This window comes from Ornithorhynchus anatinus, chromosome 10 (assembly GCF_004115215.2).
Source record: "Ornithorhynchus anatinus isolate Pmale09 chromosome 10, mOrnAna1.pri.v4, whole genome shotgun sequence".
Lineage (NCBI taxonomy): Eukaryota > Metazoa > Chordata > Mammalia > Monotremata > Ornithorhynchidae > Ornithorhynchus > Ornithorhynchus anatinus.
In genome coordinates, this window is record NC_041737.1 from 9,092,238 (window position 1) to 9,111,653 (window position 19,416).

A 19,416-nucleotide genomic window follows, 5' to 3' on the forward strand; every position below is an offset into this window, starting at 1 on the left:
GCTGTGGGCAAGTCCCTTCACTTCTCTGGGCCTCAGTGACCTCATCTGTAAAATGGGGATGAAGGCTGTGAGCCTCACGTGGGACAACCTGATTACCTTGTATACCTTGTATACCCCAGCGCTTAGACCAGTGCTCTGCACCTAGTAAGCGCTTAACAAATACCAACATTATTATTATTAAATGGGGATGAAGACTGGGAGCCTCAGGTGGGACCACCTGTCTCTCCCCCAGCGCTTAGGACCGTGCCCTGCACCTAGGAAGCCTTTAACAAATCCCAACATTATTATTATTATTCATTCAATATTATTCATTCATATTCACTATGCTTAGAGCACGGTCCTAAGCGCTTGGAATGCTGCTTCCTCCTCCCTTGGGCCTCCCACCATGGCAGCCTCCCTCATGGCCTCGAGGGAAGGCGGGAGAAGGTGAGCGCCGCTCTAGCCGGCGGCCCTTGTTCTCTATGCTCCAGGCGGCCGCGCTGAGGCGGGCTGGGGAGGGGGGGAGGCCTGACGTCACTTCCGCTTCCGCGCGGCGCGAGGGGCCGAAAGGGGGGGAGGAGGAGGAGGAGGGCGCGCGCGCGCTGCCCCGACACGTGACCGGGCCGCGCCGTCCTTCCGTCGGCCATTTTAGGTGGTCGTCGTCGGCGGCGCCATTAAAGGCCGGAGGAGGCGAGCGCGCTGCTGCGGCCGCCGGGGCTGAGGGGGAAAAGCGTCCGGGAGGCGTCGGGGGAGGCCCGGGGATATGTCTGAGGAGCAGTTCGGCGGCGGGGAGGCCGCGGCGGCGGCGGCGGCGGCGGAGCAGGAGGGCGGCGTGGTGGAGGCGGCGGCGGCGGCGGCGGCGGCGGGGAGCGCGGAGGGAGGAGGAGGAGGAGGAGGCCCCGCCATGGCTGAGGCGGAGGGCGCCAAGAGCGACGCCGCCAAGAACGAGGAGGACGAAGGGTGAGTCCGCCGCCATCCGCCCCCTCAGGCCTCCCTTCCTTTTCCCGCCCAACCTGGCGCCCTCTTCTTCCCGCCTCGGCCCGCCCCGCTCGAAGCGCTGCGCCCGACAGACACGTGGGGCCCCGCCGCCCCTCACCCCCCGTTGGAGAGGCCGGGGAAGGGACGGCCCCATTACGATAAAATTAACCGGTCTCTGCAGCGCTTACGGGGTGCTGAGCATCGATCTAAGCGCTGGGGTGGAAAGGGAACCAGGCGGGGGCCCTGGCCCACGTGGGGCTCTCCATCTTCATCCCCGTTGGAGAGGCGAGGGAACGGACCCCCACATTATTAGAAGAATAATAGTTTAGCGCTTATGATGTGCTAAACCTTAATCTAAGCGCTGGGGCAGATAGGTGAGGAGACGGGGCCTCTGTCCCACGTGGGGCTCTCAGTCTTTATCCCCTTTGGAGAGAGGAGGGAACGGACCTCCACATTATAATAATAATAATAATAGTTTAGCGCTTAAGATGTGCTAAACCTTAATCTAAGCGCTGGGGCAGATAGGTGAGGAGACGGGGCCTCTGTCCCACGTGGGGCTCTCAGTCTTTATCCTCGTTGGAGAGGGGAGGGAACGGACCTCCACATTATAATAATAATAATAATAGTTTGGCGCTTATGATGTGCTAAACCTTAATCTAAACGCTGGGGCAGATAGGTGAGGAGACGGGGCCTCTGTCCCACGTGGGGCTCTCAGTCTTTATCCTCGTTGGAGAGGGGAGGGAAAGGAGCTCCATATTATAATAATAATAATAGTTTGGCGCTTATGATGTGCTAAACCTTAATCTAAGCGCTGGGGCAGATAGGTGAGGAGACGGGGCCCCGCAGTCTTCATCCCCGATGGAGAGACGAGGGAACGGAGGCCCACAGAAGAAGAGTAATGATAATGGGAACGGGAGGCTCACAGAATCATCATCATCGTCATCATCTATTTAGCGCTTACGGTTTGCTAAACCTTGATCTAAGCGCTGGGGCAGACAGGTAATCTCAGGTGGGGCCCCCAGTCTTAGTCTTCATTTTTGTTGAGGGAAAGGAGCCCCACGGAATAATAATAATAATAATAGTAGTAACAATTGTACTTAGCGCCTACGGTGTGCAAAGCACTGATTTAAGCGCTGGGGGGGGGAGAGGTCATCAGGCGGAGCCCACAGTCTGAATTCCTCTTTTTATCGATAAGGGAAAGGAGGCCCACGAAATAATAATTCTAAGAATAATAGCAATTTTAATGAGCGCTTGTAATGATAGGGATAGTTCTGCTTAGCGCTTGCGAGGTGCTAAGCATTGATTTAAGCGCTGGGGGAGGGAGGTCATCAGGCGGAGCCCGCAGTCTGAATTCCTCTTTTTATCGATAAGGGAACGGAGGGCCCACGAAGTAATAATTCTGAGGATAATAGCAACTTTACTGAGCGCTGGTAATGATAAGAATAGTTCTGCTTAGCGCTTGCGAGGTGCTAAGCATTAATTTAAGCGCTGGGGGAGATAGAAGGTAAAGCGGGGCCCCGGTCCTGCCCCACGTGGGGCCCGCAGGCTTAGTCCTCATTTTGATGAGGAGGGAAAGGAGGCCCACGGAATAATATAATAATAATAATTATATTTAGCGCTTATAAAAATGGTAGTCATTCTACTTAGCACTTACGATGTGCTAAATGTTGATTTAAGCCCTGGGGGAGATGGAAGGTCATCAGGTGGGGCCCAGTCCCTGCCCCATGTGGGGCTCACAGTCTTCATCCCCATTTTACAGATGAGGAAACGGAGGCCCACGGAATAATAATTGTATTTAGCGCTTACGATGTGCTAAGCATTGATTTAAGCGCCGGGGGAGATCCAAGGTAATCAGGTGGGGCCCTGTCCCACGTGGGGGGCTTCTTCCTCAATTTATTGATAAGGGAACAGAGGCCCACAGGATACTAATAAATATACTTGATAAGTGTTTACTGTGTGTGCCAAGCATTGTGTTAAGCATTGCGGTAGAGCCTTGGTAATCAGGTTGAACACAGGCTCTGGGGCTCACAGTCTTAATCCCCATTTTACAGAACGGAGGCCCAGAGAATAATGATTATAAAATAAATATGTATGTCATTATAATAGTAATTATCCTTGGGAAGTGCTATGTGCCAAGCACTGTCGGAAGCGCTGGGGTAGGTCTAAGGAAATCAGGTTGGGTCCTGTCCCACATGGGGTGCGCAGTCTTAATCCCCATTTCACAGATGAGGGAACTGAGGCCCAGAGAAGAATAGTTACGCTTGCGAAATGCTTACTGGGTGCCCAGCACTGCAATAAACGCTGGGGTAAATCCAAGGTCATCGGGTTGGCAATCAGGGGCTCCCACTCTGAACCCCCATTTGGGAGGGGCCGGGGGCCCAGAGAAGGGAAGGAAGTTGCCCAAGGTCACCCAGCAGGCGAGTAATAAGGATGATGGTGTGTTTTGAGCGCTCACCAGGTGCCGAGCGTCGTTGTAAGCGCTGGGGTTAGATCCAAGGGAATCAGGTTGAACCCCAGTTCGTGTCCCACGTGGTGGGGGGGCGTCACACTCTTCAACCCCATTTCAGAGAGGAGGGAAACCGAGGCCCGGAGGAGTGAAGGGACTTAACTGAGGGCACCCAGCGGACGAGTAGTGTGGAGGGATTAGAACCCAGGCCCCCAAGGGGTGGGGGGGGCGGGCAGGCCATCCCCCCCCCTTCTCCCGGTCGTTCCCCTCCCCCCCACCCCGACTTATTCTCGCCTCAGCAGCGTTTGTCTCAGCAGCGTTTTTCGCGCCCTCGGCGACCCCAGGCCCAGCCCCCTTCTCCCGCACAATAACCGCTCAGGGAGCAGGGCCCGCCCCCTCTCCCCGCACAATAACCGCTCAGGGAGAAGAGGACGCCCAAGGCCCAGCCCCTTCCCCTTCCCGCGCTCTACCCTAGTGCCCCACGAGGCCTAGCGTGGCCGTCCATCACGGTAGTCCTACTTAGAGAGCGCCCTAGGGGTGCAGGGCGCTGTAGTCAGTGCCCCGAAGAGCACCGCCAAGCAGACCCCGGGCCCAAAAGGGGGAATCCGCTTCCGACAACCTGAGCCCCAACTTTGCAGACAGCTTGGGGGGGCGGCTTTTAGCGCCCTTTGCAGGGCGGGGGGCAATTCGAATAGTCGTTGAAGAGCATAATCAAGACTCTTGGGTGGGACGCCCACCTGCCTCAGTTTCCCCCCTTGGGCTCTTGGCTAAAGGCCTCCAATTCCCTTCTCCCCTCCCACTCCCTTTTTGCATGGCTATGACCCTGGAAAGAGAATCTGAGGTTCTCATGATGTTGGTATTTAAGCACTTACTATGTGCAGAGCACTGTTCTAACCAACTAATAAACATCTAATAAGATGTTGGTGGAAGTACAAAGGAGCAACGAAATTCCAACCTGAAGCCGGTATTAGAAGCCGTGGTTCCCTCCAGCAGGGCGATTGGATTTCTTGAGAAAGTCATGGAAATTCAGAGGATTTGTCCAAATTTCCCTTCCTCTTCTTCCCCCGCCCCCCTCCCTAGTCCCTCCCAACCCCAAACATGTGGCTAATTCTTTTGGAAGGGAGGGGGGTGGGAAGAAAAAAGTCGTTAATCAAATAGAACTAATTTTGAATGTTACCTAATGTAAGGAAGAAATGTAATTTTATCCTTGGAGCTTTAATGTTTTCTGGTTTGGGGGGAGGGGGGAGAGGCACTAAAATGACTAATCCATTACGACTGCCGTTTTGGGGGTCAACTTTTTTTTAAACTTGGGGCAGACTTTGAGCGAGCTGAATTTGTATGACAAGTAGCTGCCTTTGTAATACTCTGTGGTAGAACTGAAGTGTAAATTTAATTAAAAAATATTTTTAACCCTGACAATGTTGCAAACGAAAACTAGACTTTTGATTCGTTGCTGTACCGGTTGTTAATTCCCTAGCCATTCAAACTCCTCCCCACGGCACTCTGAAGCAGCGACGGCACAGCGGGAAGAATGGTAAAACTTTTTTAAATTTTACTTTCTGTTCTATAAAGGGTTTCCGTTAGCCATAGTTTTGAGATGATGAATACTGTGAACTCGGTTGCCCATGAATCCCCAGGAAAAGCTAGTTAATTAAGATATAAAGTAGGATACTGCCTACCTGGGAAATGAACGGTTTGGGCGTCAATCTAATGCCACTAATGTGGTTCGTCACCTGTAATTATGCATGTAATTACAGTTTGGCCAAGAGCATACCTTTTCACTGATGATTCTTTGACAGGAAAAGGAATAACAGTATTTAGTCTAATGGTCATAGTTACCTACGCATTATTTTCTGGAAGGAAGTTGAAAAATCACAAAATGATACTGCCTGGTGAAACTTGTAAGAAATTCTGAAAGGCCGAATGTCACTGTTTGTTTTTTTGTTTTTTTTTTTTAAGTGTCTTGCATGCCAAAAGTTAGAAAAAGCTCTGGGCATATATGGCATTGTATCATTTTTACGCTTCCTCACTACCAATCAATCTCCCCAGTCTGCTAATGACAGCTAGTATGAATAGGAATGGGCAAAAACTGGACATGAGCCATCCTGAGAACAGCTAGAAGAGAGGTGTTCTTTTGCAGGATGATTTTTTTCTTTGTGGGGCAGGTCAAGGGGCAGCAGCAATGTTGGTCTATGGCTGGTTGGTCTTTTGGATGATTTCCCCAGGGTGCTCCCGAGGGCTACTATGGCTTTGTTTCATTGTTCCCTCCTGTCCTGTTGTTTTTCCTCTTTTCCCACTGTTTCCCTTTTTTTTTCTTTTCTAGCATAGGTAGGTAAACTTGTGCATCCCTACATAACTGTAGCCCAGGGTATTCTCAAGTAAAATTAATTGTTACCTTTTGAAGATCAGCACTTCCTCCTTTTTTGTTCAACCGCGTGCATCTCCTGGCTGTGCTCCACTTCGTTGGGCTGAAAGACTGAGGAAAGGATTCCAAACCAGAAGTGCTCAGTAGTTTACCAGCTACCTGTAGACCAAATTTGGGGAACCACAGCTTCGAAACTGTCCCCAAAGCCAATTTTTTTGGCAAGATGCAGAGGGAAAGTGAAAATCTGTACTCTGAAACTTTCCTTTCTGGCTGCAGAGTAACCAAAATGAAATCGTTTCAACTTGTAACTTGTAAACATTCAGCTGTATTTGGGGCACCTTAGATGCGAGTGTCTTTGAAGTCTTGAGGCAAATTCAATTGACTCTTTGATCTTTTGCAGCGGTTTCAGGTTTAATTCTAAAGCTTCAAATAAGCTTCAAATTCTGGGATTAAGTTTTTATTTTCAATCTTGAAACAACAGTTTAATGTTACTCTTTCCTTTCAATAGCCACCAGAAGTGATGGGCAACTTAGCCTTCATGGTGTGTTAGCCACACTTGAATTTCCATTAGGGATGCACGTAACTGCCACTTCTTGAAAGTGGGAATTCAACAATCAGTGCTGCCTTTTTTTTTAAATTAAGCACTTGCCCTGTGCTGTGCACTATATTAAAACACCTGAAAGAATCCAGTAGAGAGACATGATCCATTGGCCTGGAGCTTATCTAGTGGAGGAAATCCACAACTAAAATCAGTGTCAGTGATAACATGTGCGCTAGAAAGAAATAAAGCCTTGGCTTACAAGAGGCTCCGTCAAAGGAGAGGGGAGAGAGTAAGGGAATGGTAGGCAGGAACATAAGATAAAAAGAGACCAGAATAAACCAATTAAAAATGACAGAGTTGATTTCTGGTTAGAGGGTCTGGTTCTCAGTTTCCCTGACTTCCACAGCTTCAAGCAGGGCCAAGGCACCCCCGAGTAATAAAAGTTAGGTGTGGGGGGGCATCTATTTCAGGCCTGTCCTGTGTTCTTGGGACAGGGCTTGCTTGCCAGAAGACCACTAGCTCCGGTCCATCAGGCCACCCACCTCCAGCAGAGCCCCGCTGGGAGAAAAAAAAAAAGGGCTTCTGCCTGCTCCCGGAGGAACTCAAAAGGAAAATTTCAAAGATTAGATATGGTCGAGTGAGCCGGTCTTGGCTTCTAAGGATTCCTCACAACCAGCTGGGCCCCCTGCACACAGAGCAAGGGCTTGTCACTGGAACCCAACTAGGTTTTAATTCGAAGAGTCTGTCATTCCCGGTAAAACTCCAACTGCCTTGAATTTGATTCAGTCTCTTAGTGTTTGTTTTCTAAGCTCCTTCCCCCCTCGTGTAATGCCAACGTGGAGAACAGGTTTTCAAAAAATTTTTTCCATTCCATAAGGAAGCCCTTGTTTTTTTAAGGAGGATGGCTGTTTTGTTCCCTGTCCTTCAGAAAGAATGATCCAAGACATCGGTCTTTTTAGGGTCTCGATGAAATACTCGGCTGCTGATCGTCCTCTTGGACAGTGGGGGTTTTGGGGAAGTTCAGCTCCATATGGCAGTGCTGCCCTGGATGCAGGTTTCATCCTTGTTTTTCCTTCTCCCTGATCCCATGCACATGCTGCTTTCCAGGGCACTGAATCGAAACTTGGAATTGGTAACATTGTTTTCCTCTTTTTTTCCTATTCCTGGAGAGTTGGAACCGGTAATTCTATATATTGGAGGGCAGATAGCCACATATTAGCTTTTGTGTATACACATAGACACTTCACAAAGACAGACCCCCGCTTGCAAAGAGCTTACATTTAAAGGTAGCACACGCATGCAGTCTTAAAAGGATCTTTAAGCTTAAATTTAAATTAAAAATTAAACCTTTCCTAAAGGAGGTAAATTAACTTTTCTGCTTTGGTTAGGCAGGCTTTTAACTTTGCCCTGCCAACTGCATCCCACTCTAGTGTGAGGCTTTTTGAGACCTTTGTCTTAGTATTTTGTGGTCCCGATTCTTTCTCTTTGGGATAATGGTGTGTAAGAGCTGTAGGGTGCTGCTGCGCTGGCAGACATTTGATCACTACTTAATCAGAAGTATTTATTGATCATCTGCTCTACGCAGGACACTCTACTAAATCCGTGGGACTATTTTAGCCTCTCCAGAGAACTAGAGATGGAGATAATCTATTCCTCAGCATTTCTGGGGTTTAATAAAACCTCCCCTCCAAACACGATTGGAAGGGAGGAGGAGGGAGGAAGAAGGAATGGGGCAGCTCTTTGCTTCAGGGTAAATTGTAGAGGACCAGTGAGTCCCTTCAGACAAGCTTTGCTATAACAAAGCAAGCTGCAATAACGGCCTTGCTAATTTGCAAGTTGGGACAAGGTTTTTAAAAAGAAAAAAGTGTCTCCTCAGGAGCTTGGAAGAGTGAATGGAGGGTTTAAAAAAAAAAAAATAAAGTATCCCCTGGGGCTTGAAAGAGTGAATGGAGCTTCCCACCTCCCTCACTTGTATTAGGTGAATTGGTGAGTTCTTGCTCCATGATTTGCCCCTTCCCGGCTGATGAATTACTTAGCAGAACTCCTAGGTTAGAGTGAATTGGCGATGCTGGGCCCCTGGGATGGACTGAGGGAGTACTTAATTCCATCAGTCTTACACCCTTATGCATTTTGAAGAATACCATCAAGTGATCTCTCTTTTTTTTTTTTGCCCATGTGCAAGGGTTTCTGAGTGTATTCTGCCATACACAGTGCTGAACGCTTAGTACAGTGCTCTGCACACAGTAAGGGCTCAAAAAATACGGTTGAATGAATGCAGCCCTCAGGACAAAAAGCTTCAAGGGAAGGCTAGCAAAGGTGGCCGTGGTTAGCCCTTCCTGTCAATCCTGTTAGGCCATTCCTGAATTCTCTTAGGTCATTTCTCCACTTCTTCAGGCAACCAGTTTTCCCCTACTTGTTCTTTTGTTTAGGAACCTGAGTCCATTTATAAAGATAATAGTGAGGGGAGAATGGGAGACAAAGGAAATCAATTGTATTTTGAGTTCTTCCTCTCCTGCAGAGCACTGTACTAAGCACTGGGAGAGTACAAAGTAGCAGTTGGTAGACATTCCCTGTCCACCCTGAGCTTAGGTAGATCAGTCTACATTTTTGGCTTCACAATGGTTCTATTCAAATGAATGAAATAATACAGCTCACTTTTTTTTTAATCCATTACCTTTCTTGGAATTAGATATGTAGTCAAACCAGTATTTGATAATGGTCTTGGGAATGCTATCATTTTTGCGAGGTTTAATCTTTAAGAAAGGCTAAAACCCTATTTAACGGAATACAAAGCAGATGAATTTTATCTCTTCCTTGCAGTTTCCAGATCATCCAAGCAACTCTTCTCCAAGTATTGGAAAATTAATATCGAGGAAAATAATGTTCCTATGTTCTTATTTTCCTCAAGGGAGTTGGGATTTGTTGAATATTCGTATTAGCTTATGTTTTGTTATTTTGCCATCTTGGTAGGAAGCTGGAAACGCCGACTGCACTTTCAACTGTATGGCCTCAGCTAAATAAAGCCTGTGTAGGAGTTTATGCCTCATCTTCCTTAACATAAAGTGGTTGAGCACTCACCATTTTCCAGGAATGTTGTGGAATACAGAGAGTTACATAACTCTAGTAGCTTAATCAACGGTATTTGAGTGTTTACTACGTGCAGAGCACTGTCGTTAACTTCACTAGGAAGTAGAGGTTAGGCACTTGAGGGAGGTGAGTTCACTCTGAAGACAAAGGATAACCTTTTGTTCTGTTGAACTATTTCAAGAAGTGGCAAATTAAACTAAATATTGAGCGACGTAAAAATTACTCTGTGTTTTCTGGAGAAAGAGTAGAAGCTGTTGTAGTAATATTTAAGTGCTGTAGTAATAATAATTCAGTGCTGAGTGTCATGCACTGTCCTTAATGCTGGGTTAGGTTTAAGTTAATCAGGTTGGACACCTGTACCACAAGGGGGTGGTGTATTGACCCCCCCCATTTTACAATGGAGGAAACTGAGGCACAGAGAAGTTACCTTGGACTTGCCCAAGATCACAGCAGCCAAGCGGCAGAGCCGGGATTAGGGTCCCGCCCAGGCCCATGCTTTTTTCCACTAGGCCTTGCTGCTCCTGTTGGGTTTTCCCCTCTGTTTCTGGGGGATCAGTTTGGGTGAGACAAGACACACTTAGAGGCAATAACTTCTGCAGACAGTATCCTCAGATCCCAATCCCTTGGTAGTGAGTAAAGAACTCCTTAGTAGTGAGTGAATGCCCTGCAGCGTATCTTTGTAGTGTAGGGCAGTTGTTTATAAGTTTCCCACTCTAACAGGGCTCAGAGAAAGGTTCGTGGTTTACTGGGTCCTATTTTTAGGACACTTTATATGATTCTCTATAGGGGATTTTTAGCTTGTCTGCAGTAACTGGGCCACAGACGAGTGGGGAGGTTCAAGCAGATTAAGCATTATATACTATAACGAGTTTTCTTTTTGTTGGGTGCGCTGGCTCTGCCTTAATTCCAATTCTTTTTTCTGCCACCGAGGTATTGTGGCCTAGTGGAAAGAGCATGGTCTAAGAGTCAAAGGACCTGCGTTCTCATCCTGGCTTTGCTATTTGCCTGCTCTGTGATCCTGGGCAAGTCACTTAACTTTAGTGCCTTTTCTCCTCATACTTCGACTGTGAGCCCCATGTGGACAAGGATTGGGTCTGGCCTGCTTAACTTGTATCTACTCCAGAGCTTAGAACAGTGCTCGACACATAGTAGGTGCTTAACACGTACCGTTATTGTATATCATATAATGCTTAATGACTAGCTATTGAGTAATGGAAGGCAAAAACATCCAAAAGCTGAGCTTAAATGGCTTATGTTGGAATTAACGCCGAGGGTTAACTTAAGGATCAAAACCAGAACTCCAAAGTGGAACTCCAGGAAATAGTTGAGGTGCAAACCTAAAGGCTCAGAAGACTGCTAAGGAGCAGTCAAGTAGCCAAAATAAATTGAGGATTAGTGAAAACAGTCAAAGGCTACAAAGAAAAGTCAAGTTATGTGAAAGAGAGGAGGAAGAAACAATTGGGAACTCGTTGAAAACTGGGATGCCGCGAATGTAAGAGATGAAAGCAGTGCAGTACACATTTACTACCAAGCTGCCCCGTGATGTTGGGACACACCAGTATGTTCGGAAGAACCCTTCCCCTAGGGCTGCTTTTATCCCTCCGGGCTTGGGAGCCAGCAGCCGCAGTTGGGTTAGTCATTGGGAGGAGGTCGAGGGGGAAGGAACGCCCTCTCCGAGGGACAACCACCCAAATTAAATAGCGGTAGTTAATGAGTGCTTACTGTTTGCAGAGCAGAGCTGAGTACTAAGCCCGAGTACAATACAACGGGCCGCAGGGAGCTTGAGTCCTCAGTGGGAGAGAGGCATTAATATATCCATTAATAAATCAGCCTTTGGCCTCCCTTAGGTATCTAGGAATTGTGGGATTAGTGACACCACCGAGGCAACCCACGATCTCGTGCAGTCAGGGACATGGGGACCTTCTTTCATTTTCAGTTTGTCGGTTTCCAGCGTGCCCGGCTGATGGTCTGTGTTTGCAGAGCTGTCTTGGTCGTGTGGTCATCTCTTCTGGCAGCTCAAGATGACTTTCATCTTCAACTACAGTGGACTGAAGGTCTTAAATAACTGGGCAAATTAGAAAGCAATGGGGCCTACTGTTGAAAGCCCAGGCCTGGGAGTCAGGAGGACCTGGGTTCTAATCCCTACCCTGCCCCTTACCTGCTGTGTGACCTTGGGCAAGTCACTTCACTTCTCTGGGCCTCTGTTACCTCATCTGTAAAAATGAGGATTAAGACTGAGCCCCATGTGACTTTGTCCAACCTGATTTTCTTGTATCTTCCCTAGCGTTTAGTACAGTGCCTGGCAAATAGTAAGTGCTTAACGAATGCCATTATAGCTATTATTAGACCAAATCAGGTTGGTTTTAACCAACCAAGCAGTGTGGGGGAGTGAAAATAGGGTGACCAAGTGAATAGAGCTTGGGCTTGGGAGTTAGAAGGACCTGGGTTCTAATTTGGACTCCACTTATCTGCTGTGTGACCTTAACTTCCCCATGTCTGTTAAATCTGTAAAATGGGATTGTGAGCCCCATATAGGACAGGGACTGTCCAACCTGGGTACCTTTTATCTACCCCAGTACTTAGAACAGTGCCTGCTGGCGTGTAGTAATCGCTTAACAAATACCATTTAAAAAAACAACCCCCCCAACCCTCACCCCCGTCCCCCCTAAAAAAACAAAACAAAAAAGCAACTCAGAGAAGAGGAAAGCTCACAGAGGATACCTACTTTGGCATTCGGTTTCCAAGCAGCAACCAAACATCTTGGGCCAGCCCACGTCAAACGCTGAGAGGATCTTCTAGCCGTCAGAGCTAGCGGTTTTTATACTAGTTTGCAAAACGTTTCTCAGCAGATTACGTAGGCTGCTTCAAAGGCAAGCTCATGCTCTTACCAAATTTAAAGGGAAACGGTTTTGTCTTTTCAAGTTAAGCAGTAAAAGCCTTGTGATATGTAGTGAAAATGGGAGCTGTCAGTCAAATTCTAGCTGGTTAAGGGTCAGAGGAACCTGGGGAACCACTCCCAGGAGAGGGTTTTCCAAAAGGAGCTGCTTCCGTTGGAAGCATGCATTCAGCATCTTGGCAGCATTCAGGTGTATTGGATTAAAGAAAGCATCAGTGGCTGGCTCAGTGTCAGGCAAGGGGCACCTTAAACTGGAGTGGTTGCTCTCGAATTCTTAACTCCTCCCTGCTCTTTACTGGTGCCCCGTAGACACCTAACCAATGTCCCCAGGGACATCGGTGGGGAATGGGAGTCCTTGATTGAAATTGGCCCCACTCCACCCCAGGTATTGGAGGCAGTCCCACCACAGGACCTTTGCGTGGGAGAGTTTACACTGAAGGCTCCAGAAGAGTCGCTTTACTGCGTGACTTCATCAGCAGTCTCTCCCTCTCAAAACATTCTCATCATTATAAAACATCCACGCGACCTAAGAGAGGCCCAATCCACCCAAATTCATCCTGTATCAGGGAATATCAGAAATAACACCCAGTGAACTGTGCCTGTTGATGAAGGGAAAGATGACACCCCATTTCCTGAACAACAGGACCATGGTATTCTGAGCAGTTTAAAAGAAACTCCAGTGGGTGAATACCTCCTGCACACAACAGCCAAAGTTTAATAACCATTGGGTCTTTGTGGAGGATGGGGCTGATGCTGCTGGCCACCGAGAGACCTCAGGTAGGACAGGGATTGGGTCCAATCTCATAGCATGTATCCACCCCAGGGCTTTGTTACATAATAAAAGCTTAAGAAGTAGCACAATTTTTTGCAGGGGCTAGGGATGGGGCCAGGGCCCACTGCCCCAACACCATGTGGGTCTGGCCAACTACAGGCAGTTAAGACTGCAAACACAAACAATCCCTGCATCCCAAGGGACTACCGAACAATGTGTTAGGCTTCGTGAATCTCCCAGAATGGTTTCGTGTGAGTTGACACATTCGCTCCACTGCCATTGCATAACACTTCCCTGTGCTACATTGTTTTTAATAGGACTGGAAATCTGTGCTAGTATCGTGAACTGGTCCTGAAGCTTTGGGGTGGTTCATGATTTTTTTTTTCATGCAAAGCTTCAAAGAAGCTTTTGGTGGGGTTGTAGTTCCAATATATTTTCAGTCTCCCCAAAATATTCAGATGAAATATTTTAGGAGCAGCACTGGAATCCCCCCCCCCCCCCAAGTGTGTTGCTGTCTGGTAATGCTAAGGACTTTGTGGAGAATTTGATATCAAGAGAGTCGGGGGTCCGTTTCATGTGTAAGATAATGTATTTGGTCAATCAGTGGTATATATTAGTGGTTACTGTGTGCAGAGCACTGTACTAAGCGCTTGGGGAAGTACAATACAACAGAGTTGGTAGACCCTTGTCCTTAAGGAGCTTACACTCTACAGGGGAAGACCACTGAAACACAGGACCCCTGTCTTCAAGGACTTTATAATTTAATGGAAGACCAAAGAGGTAAATGGCTCAATGCAGATTGACCTAGAGAATCAACCAATGTCACTAAATAACCCCAAATACAAGATGGCTGTAGTGATAGGCCTTCATTACAAGGAAGATTGGGAAGTCAGAAAGGAATGCCTCCTGGAAAGAGGAAGTTTTTAAGGAAGGTTTTGAAAGAGAGAACCTAGCTTTTCAAATGAGCTTAAGGAGGGAAAAAGAACCCACTCCTGTAGGTCCTAACATTTGGCAAACTATCAAATTCTTCAAGGTAACATGAAACGTAACCTCCACCAATTTACCTAAAGACAATAGGTATTTTAGGAGTATCATTTGAGCTCGTAGACTAGTGAAAAAGTAGTACAGCCACCTTTAAAAATGTAAGCTTTTTCAGTCTTGTCACTGAAGGAAAAGGACATCCCCACTATATGATGGTTCAAGGAAAAAAATGCCCTAATAGTGACTTCGGTGCCCCCTTCCCCTCGTTTTGGGTTCTGAGGAAGTGTCGATGTGCACGTTGAGAAGTCCTTATCTGGATGCTGGTGCCTCCCTCACCAGGAGTAAGGTTCAGCATCCACACACCCAATTTGAATTTCGTCCCCAGGACCTGGTCTAGTGAGGTGAAGGATAAAGGTCCCACCTCTCGGGTGAATGATGAAGGCCCTGGGCCTGGTTAAGCCTCGAATACATCTTTATTTCCAGTGATTTCTTGTAAAATAGTCATTACCTGGATGACAGTTATGCACATAGGCTACAGTGAGTATGGGAGGCCAGGGTAATATAGGAAACCACAGCAGAGCTTTTCTGAGGCCTTAACTGTTTAATTCCTTACCCAGAGCCATTTTTTTTATTAGAATACAGTATTTAGTTTACTGTTTTAAGGCTCTGCCAGTCAAATAGATGATAAATAGTTTGTAGTAAATATCCTTAATTCCAGACAGTCGAGTAATAAACTGAGCTTGCATTGATAATGAATAGTGTAACAGTCGGCCGAATCCAAGCAAAGGCTTTTTCCTTTAATTCCTGGCAGAGCGACTCTATACTACTCAGTGGAAAGAGCACGGGCTTTGGAATCAGGGGTCATGAGTTCGAATCCAAGCTCTGCCACTTGTCGGCTGTGTGACTGTGGGCAAGTCACTTAACTTCTCTGTGCCTCAGTTCCCTCATCTGTAAAATGGGGATTAAGACTGTGAGCCCCACATGGGACAACCTGATTCCCCTATGTCTACCCCAGCGCTTAGAACAGTGCTCGGCACATAGTAAGCGCTTAACAAATACCAACATTATTATTATTATTACTAGAAAACCGACGAGCTGCCGAAAATCCAAGATGTTTCGATGTATCTTGAATAAGCAGTATTACTGGAGGGTTGCCAAGGTGAAAATAATTGCAGATCCAAAGAGTCGTAAAAAGCGGGTCTGGTGCAGAATTTGTAGGGGGGACTTTGGCCTGGGTGGGATCAGTAAGTCAATGATATTTGAGTGTTTACTGTGTGCAGAGCACTGTACTGAGCACTGGGGAACACTACAATCTACTAGACATGTTCCCTGCCCACAGGGACCTCATAGTCTAGAGGGAAAGGCAGATATTACAATGAGTCACAGATTGGGGAAAGTGTAAAAGGATAAGTATACAAGTGCTGTAGGGCTGAGGGTGGGGTAAATACTAAAGTGCTCCAGGGAGTCTTGAGGTGCTTGTGGTTACACTAGTTTTAATAATCACTGCATACTAGACTGCTGTGCCCAACGTAATTAACACGGAAGCAGAGCTGCCGTTAAAAAAAAAAAAAGTAGCCATAGAAAATTGTCTTTTTCCTTACCGATTCCCCCGAAATCCCCAGTGAGAAGCTTTGCTGGAAATTCAGAGCATTATTCTTTCCCCTTCAAATGCATTTTTGAAGCTTTGCTTGCTTGCTCTGTTGAAGGGGAGAAATATGATGTAAGATCTACCAGTCCAGGTGAAGCAGGCTCTTCATTTGCCTTCTTGAGCTTGACCCAACCTGGCTTTCGTTCCTGACTTTGTCACTGACCATGAGCAAGAGTTAACTGTTTTTTTTTTTAAAAAAAAAACAAAAACAAAAACACCCCCCCAAAGCAAGTAAAATTGAAAAAAAAGCTTTTTTTAAAAAACCCTATTCACTCAGTTACTTCAGGAGAGTGTTAAAGAACTTAACTCTCTTTGGGGAAGAAATGTCCTATGACTCAGTGTGATTAAAAATAAATACATAAGAGACTTGTATGGATGAACTATTAGCAGTTAGGTGTTCCAACATTACTGAAGGAAAATGCATATATTTTCCCAGAATACCCCCCCAAATTTCTGGGATTCATTAATAAGTATTACCTTGTAATTAGGTAGTTTCGGTGGATATGCTGCACTATGTAATGGTGTTACATAATGTGTTACATAATGGCTGCCGTTACGGTGGATCTTTAATTACGGACCCTCTGGGGAAAACGTACGACTGCCCTCCCACCCCTCTAAAATTAGATTTTCACGGTTTCATTTCAAAACAGAAAACGGAATCTCCGGGAAAAAGGCATTCACGTTTGATGAACAATTTCATTTGAGGTCCTACAGTGTATAGTGGCTTGCTTTATTTTTCTTTCAAACAAAAAGTTGCCACCACTGGAAATAAAAGCATCAGTCAGTATGTGGAGAAGGGTGGTTGTATAAAACCAGTGACAGGTAGATTGGAATGTAATGCCCATGTTAGATATGCAGCACTATTGGGGAAAGAGACTTACAATTAAAATTCTTTGTTCAGTACTTGTCTGATTCCTTCTGGGATCCTGGTGGCGGGCAGGAAAGAATTTTGAGGTCTGCATTTAGGGAGAAATTTTAATTTCAAATGAACTAAATGTGTGTGAGAATTGGGCTTTGAGCTTAAAAGTAGCAAATCCTAACAGAAGTACTCTATTCAGGGAGAATGGCATGCCAGTATATTTTCATCAGGATGTCCAGTTTGGAAAAATTAACTTAATCTTAACAGCATGGACTGTGTTTCCAGTAAAAGTTTTCTTAGCATTTTAATATTGCTTTTTGTCTTTACAGGAAAATGTTTATAGGCGGCCTTAGCTGGGACACTACAAAGAAAGATCTGAAGGACTACTTTTCCAAATTTGGTGAAGTTGTAGACTGCACTCTGAAGTTAGATCCTATCACAGGGCGATCAAGGGGCTTTGGCTTTGTACTATTTAAAGAGGCGGAGAGTGTAGATAAGGTAGTGTGATTCTCTGATTCATTAAATATATAAATAAACAATGGAAAATATTGTAGCCCCTGATTAAGGCTCCCCGGGGTATTTGTGCAAATGCTCACTATCCTGTACAAGAATCGGTGGGGAAAGGAGAGAAGGTAAATGGCACCTTCTAATAATAATAGCAGAAACGATGACTTCTCTTTCTCACACACTTTTTAAAAGTGGGAACGGTGGGGAAAGTGTCCCGTGAATAACACATGGACACAGGGCTGTAATCAACCTGCCAATTTCATCTTACAAGTGGAAGCAGCATGGCCTAGTGGATAGAGCACAGGCCCGGGAGTCAAAAGGACTTGGATTCTAATTCTGCCTCCACCACCTGTCTACTGTGTGGTCTTGGGCAAGGCACTTAACTTCTGTGCCTCAGGTCCCTCATCTGTAAGACTATGAGCCCCATGTGGGACATGTACTATATCTAACCTGATTAGCTTGCATGTACCCCAGTGTTTAATACAGTATCGTGCCTGACCCATAGCAAGCGCTTAACAAACACCATCAAAAAACTAAAAGCGAGTGGCACCAATCTAACCCAGTGACCCAGTTAGCGTTTTTTAAGCTTTGTAGAAGTGGGCTTAAAGTTCAGACTTGAATTTGGAGTTTGTGGCTCACTAAAGGATATCTTCATAACATTTTTCGTGGCGCTACTTGTTAATGCACTGCCTTGAAATGGCCAAGCTGGGCAAACGGACCGTTGGCTCTAGGCCTACGTTCCCAAAACGCATTCGTTTGGCACCCTTTCTGTTGGCTAAAATTAGTCCTAGCTTGTGCCAAAAAAGTTTGAGTGTAATTTGCAAAAACCAAAGTCACCTTAAAATTTTGATAAATTGCATTGACAGTAGTAGTAGTAGTAGTGGTACATTTTTACAACAGACTTCCAATTTTTTTAGGTCATGGACCAGAAAGAGCATAAATTGAATGGTAAAGTGATTGATCCCAAACGGGCCAAAGCCATGAAAACAAAAGAGCCTGTTAAAAAAATTTTTGTTGGTGGCCTTTCTCCAGATACACCTGAAGAAAAAATAAGGGAGTACTTTGGAGGTTTTGGTGAGGTACGTGGTTTGCTCTCCCAGTTTGCGTAGCTTCTTAATGCTTCCCATATGACTAAAGATTTGTGCGATTTCTCACATGCTGTAAACAGAAAACATACCCTCAAACTAGTTGAGAGTTTCTAAAACAAGGCTGACATTCCCGTGATTCTTTTAGGGTATATGGCAAGGCTAATTACACTCCTCGTTGACTCTGATTTCTCTCCTGAACTTCAAATAAAACTTCATTTTATTATTATTGAAATGAGTCCAAGGAGGTTAAAGACCAGACCTGAAGGACTCAAGAATTCCTTTTCTGAACCATTTTCTTCCACCCAAACTAAAGGCAACTTGGTGAAATTCAGTACAGTTTTAGTAAAAGTCACCGTGCATTCCTTCACGTTAGGTGCTTGCTCTGTAATTTTTCAAAGTTAAATTTAGCGAAAGCATCCCCGTCGAGTTGTATGTTTACCTTTTAAAATAGCAGATCATAATTAGCTGCAACAGTGAAAATTTAAAAAAATTGCTTAAAACAGAATGAGACAAGATTCCAAAGAAACCTAGCGTTCTTCAGTACCATGTTGGGTATTTTTTATTTTGGGAGATCAGCTTCCTTGAGGTGTTCTGAGGATCTTGACGGTGACTACTCAAAAGCCACGTGGTCTGATGCAAAGAGCAAGGGGTTGGAATCTAGAAGAGAGCTAACTAATTTCTAGTCCCCGTTTGACCACTGGCTTGTGTAATATCGGGCAGGTCGCTTAACTTCTTGGTGCCTCCGTTTCCTCATCTATAAAATGGGTATAAGCTCCTGCCTCCCTACCTCCCAGGGATAAGGCGTTATTTTGGAGCTAGTATAGTGTGGCACAGGAAGGAGACCTGGCTTTCAGACACCGACGAAACAGAATAGCCATCGAATCGATTAAAAAGACAACGGGCTTCCACCGTAAACGATGGATGAGTCTTGTTTCAGTCACACAGACTTGGAACAGAGAATGTGCGTGAAAGCAGCAGATTTGAAGCGATTTGGATAGGGGCAGTGCTGGGGCAGTGGGTTTCAGTGCACTTCACAGTGCAAAACTTCTTGCCCAGGGATCTTGTTTATAGCCTCAGTTGAGCTCAGTCCAGTGGTGGTAGCAATAACATCATCGTAGAAAAGAATCAAGTCTCTTTAAAGAGGCTAAATGGACGAAGTCCTTTTGAAGTTGTTAAAAAGGTGGAAGGGTAGCCAAAAACATTGAAACTTATTTTTTTTTTTTGCCATTTCCTCTTAGGTGGAATCTATAGAGCTCCCCATGGACAACA

At 45.9% G+C, this 19,416-nt stretch overlaps 1 protein-coding gene across 6 annotated transcripts in view; it reads left to right on the plus strand.

The window, feature by feature from the left end:
- The first annotated feature begins 634 nt into the window (after nucleotides 1–634).
- HNRNPD (heterogeneous nuclear ribonucleoprotein D) overlaps nucleotides 635–19,416 on the plus strand; it is a 22,915-nt gene continuing 4,133 nt past the window's right edge. For 2 of the 6 annotated variants that reach the window (XM_029073245.2, XM_029073246.2), the window contains exons 1-5: nucleotides 637–939; nucleotides 4,881–4,937; nucleotides 16,882–17,050; nucleotides 17,977–18,138; nucleotides 19,386–19,416. The exon at nucleotides 19,386–19,416 is cut by the window's right edge and continues 101 nt beyond it. In XM_029073245.2, coding sequence (XP_028929078.1) covers nucleotides 743–939; nucleotides 4,881–4,937; nucleotides 16,882–17,050; nucleotides 17,977–18,138; nucleotides 19,386–19,416 — 616 coding nt within the window. In that variant the 5' untranslated portion in view covers nucleotides 637–742. Of the gene's footprint in view, nucleotides 940–4,880; nucleotides 4,938–16,881; nucleotides 17,051–17,976; nucleotides 18,139–19,385 lie in introns of all 6 variants that reach the window. The other 4 variants (XM_029073248.2, XM_039913229.1, XM_029073247.2 and 1 more) reach the window with 3 other exon arrangements.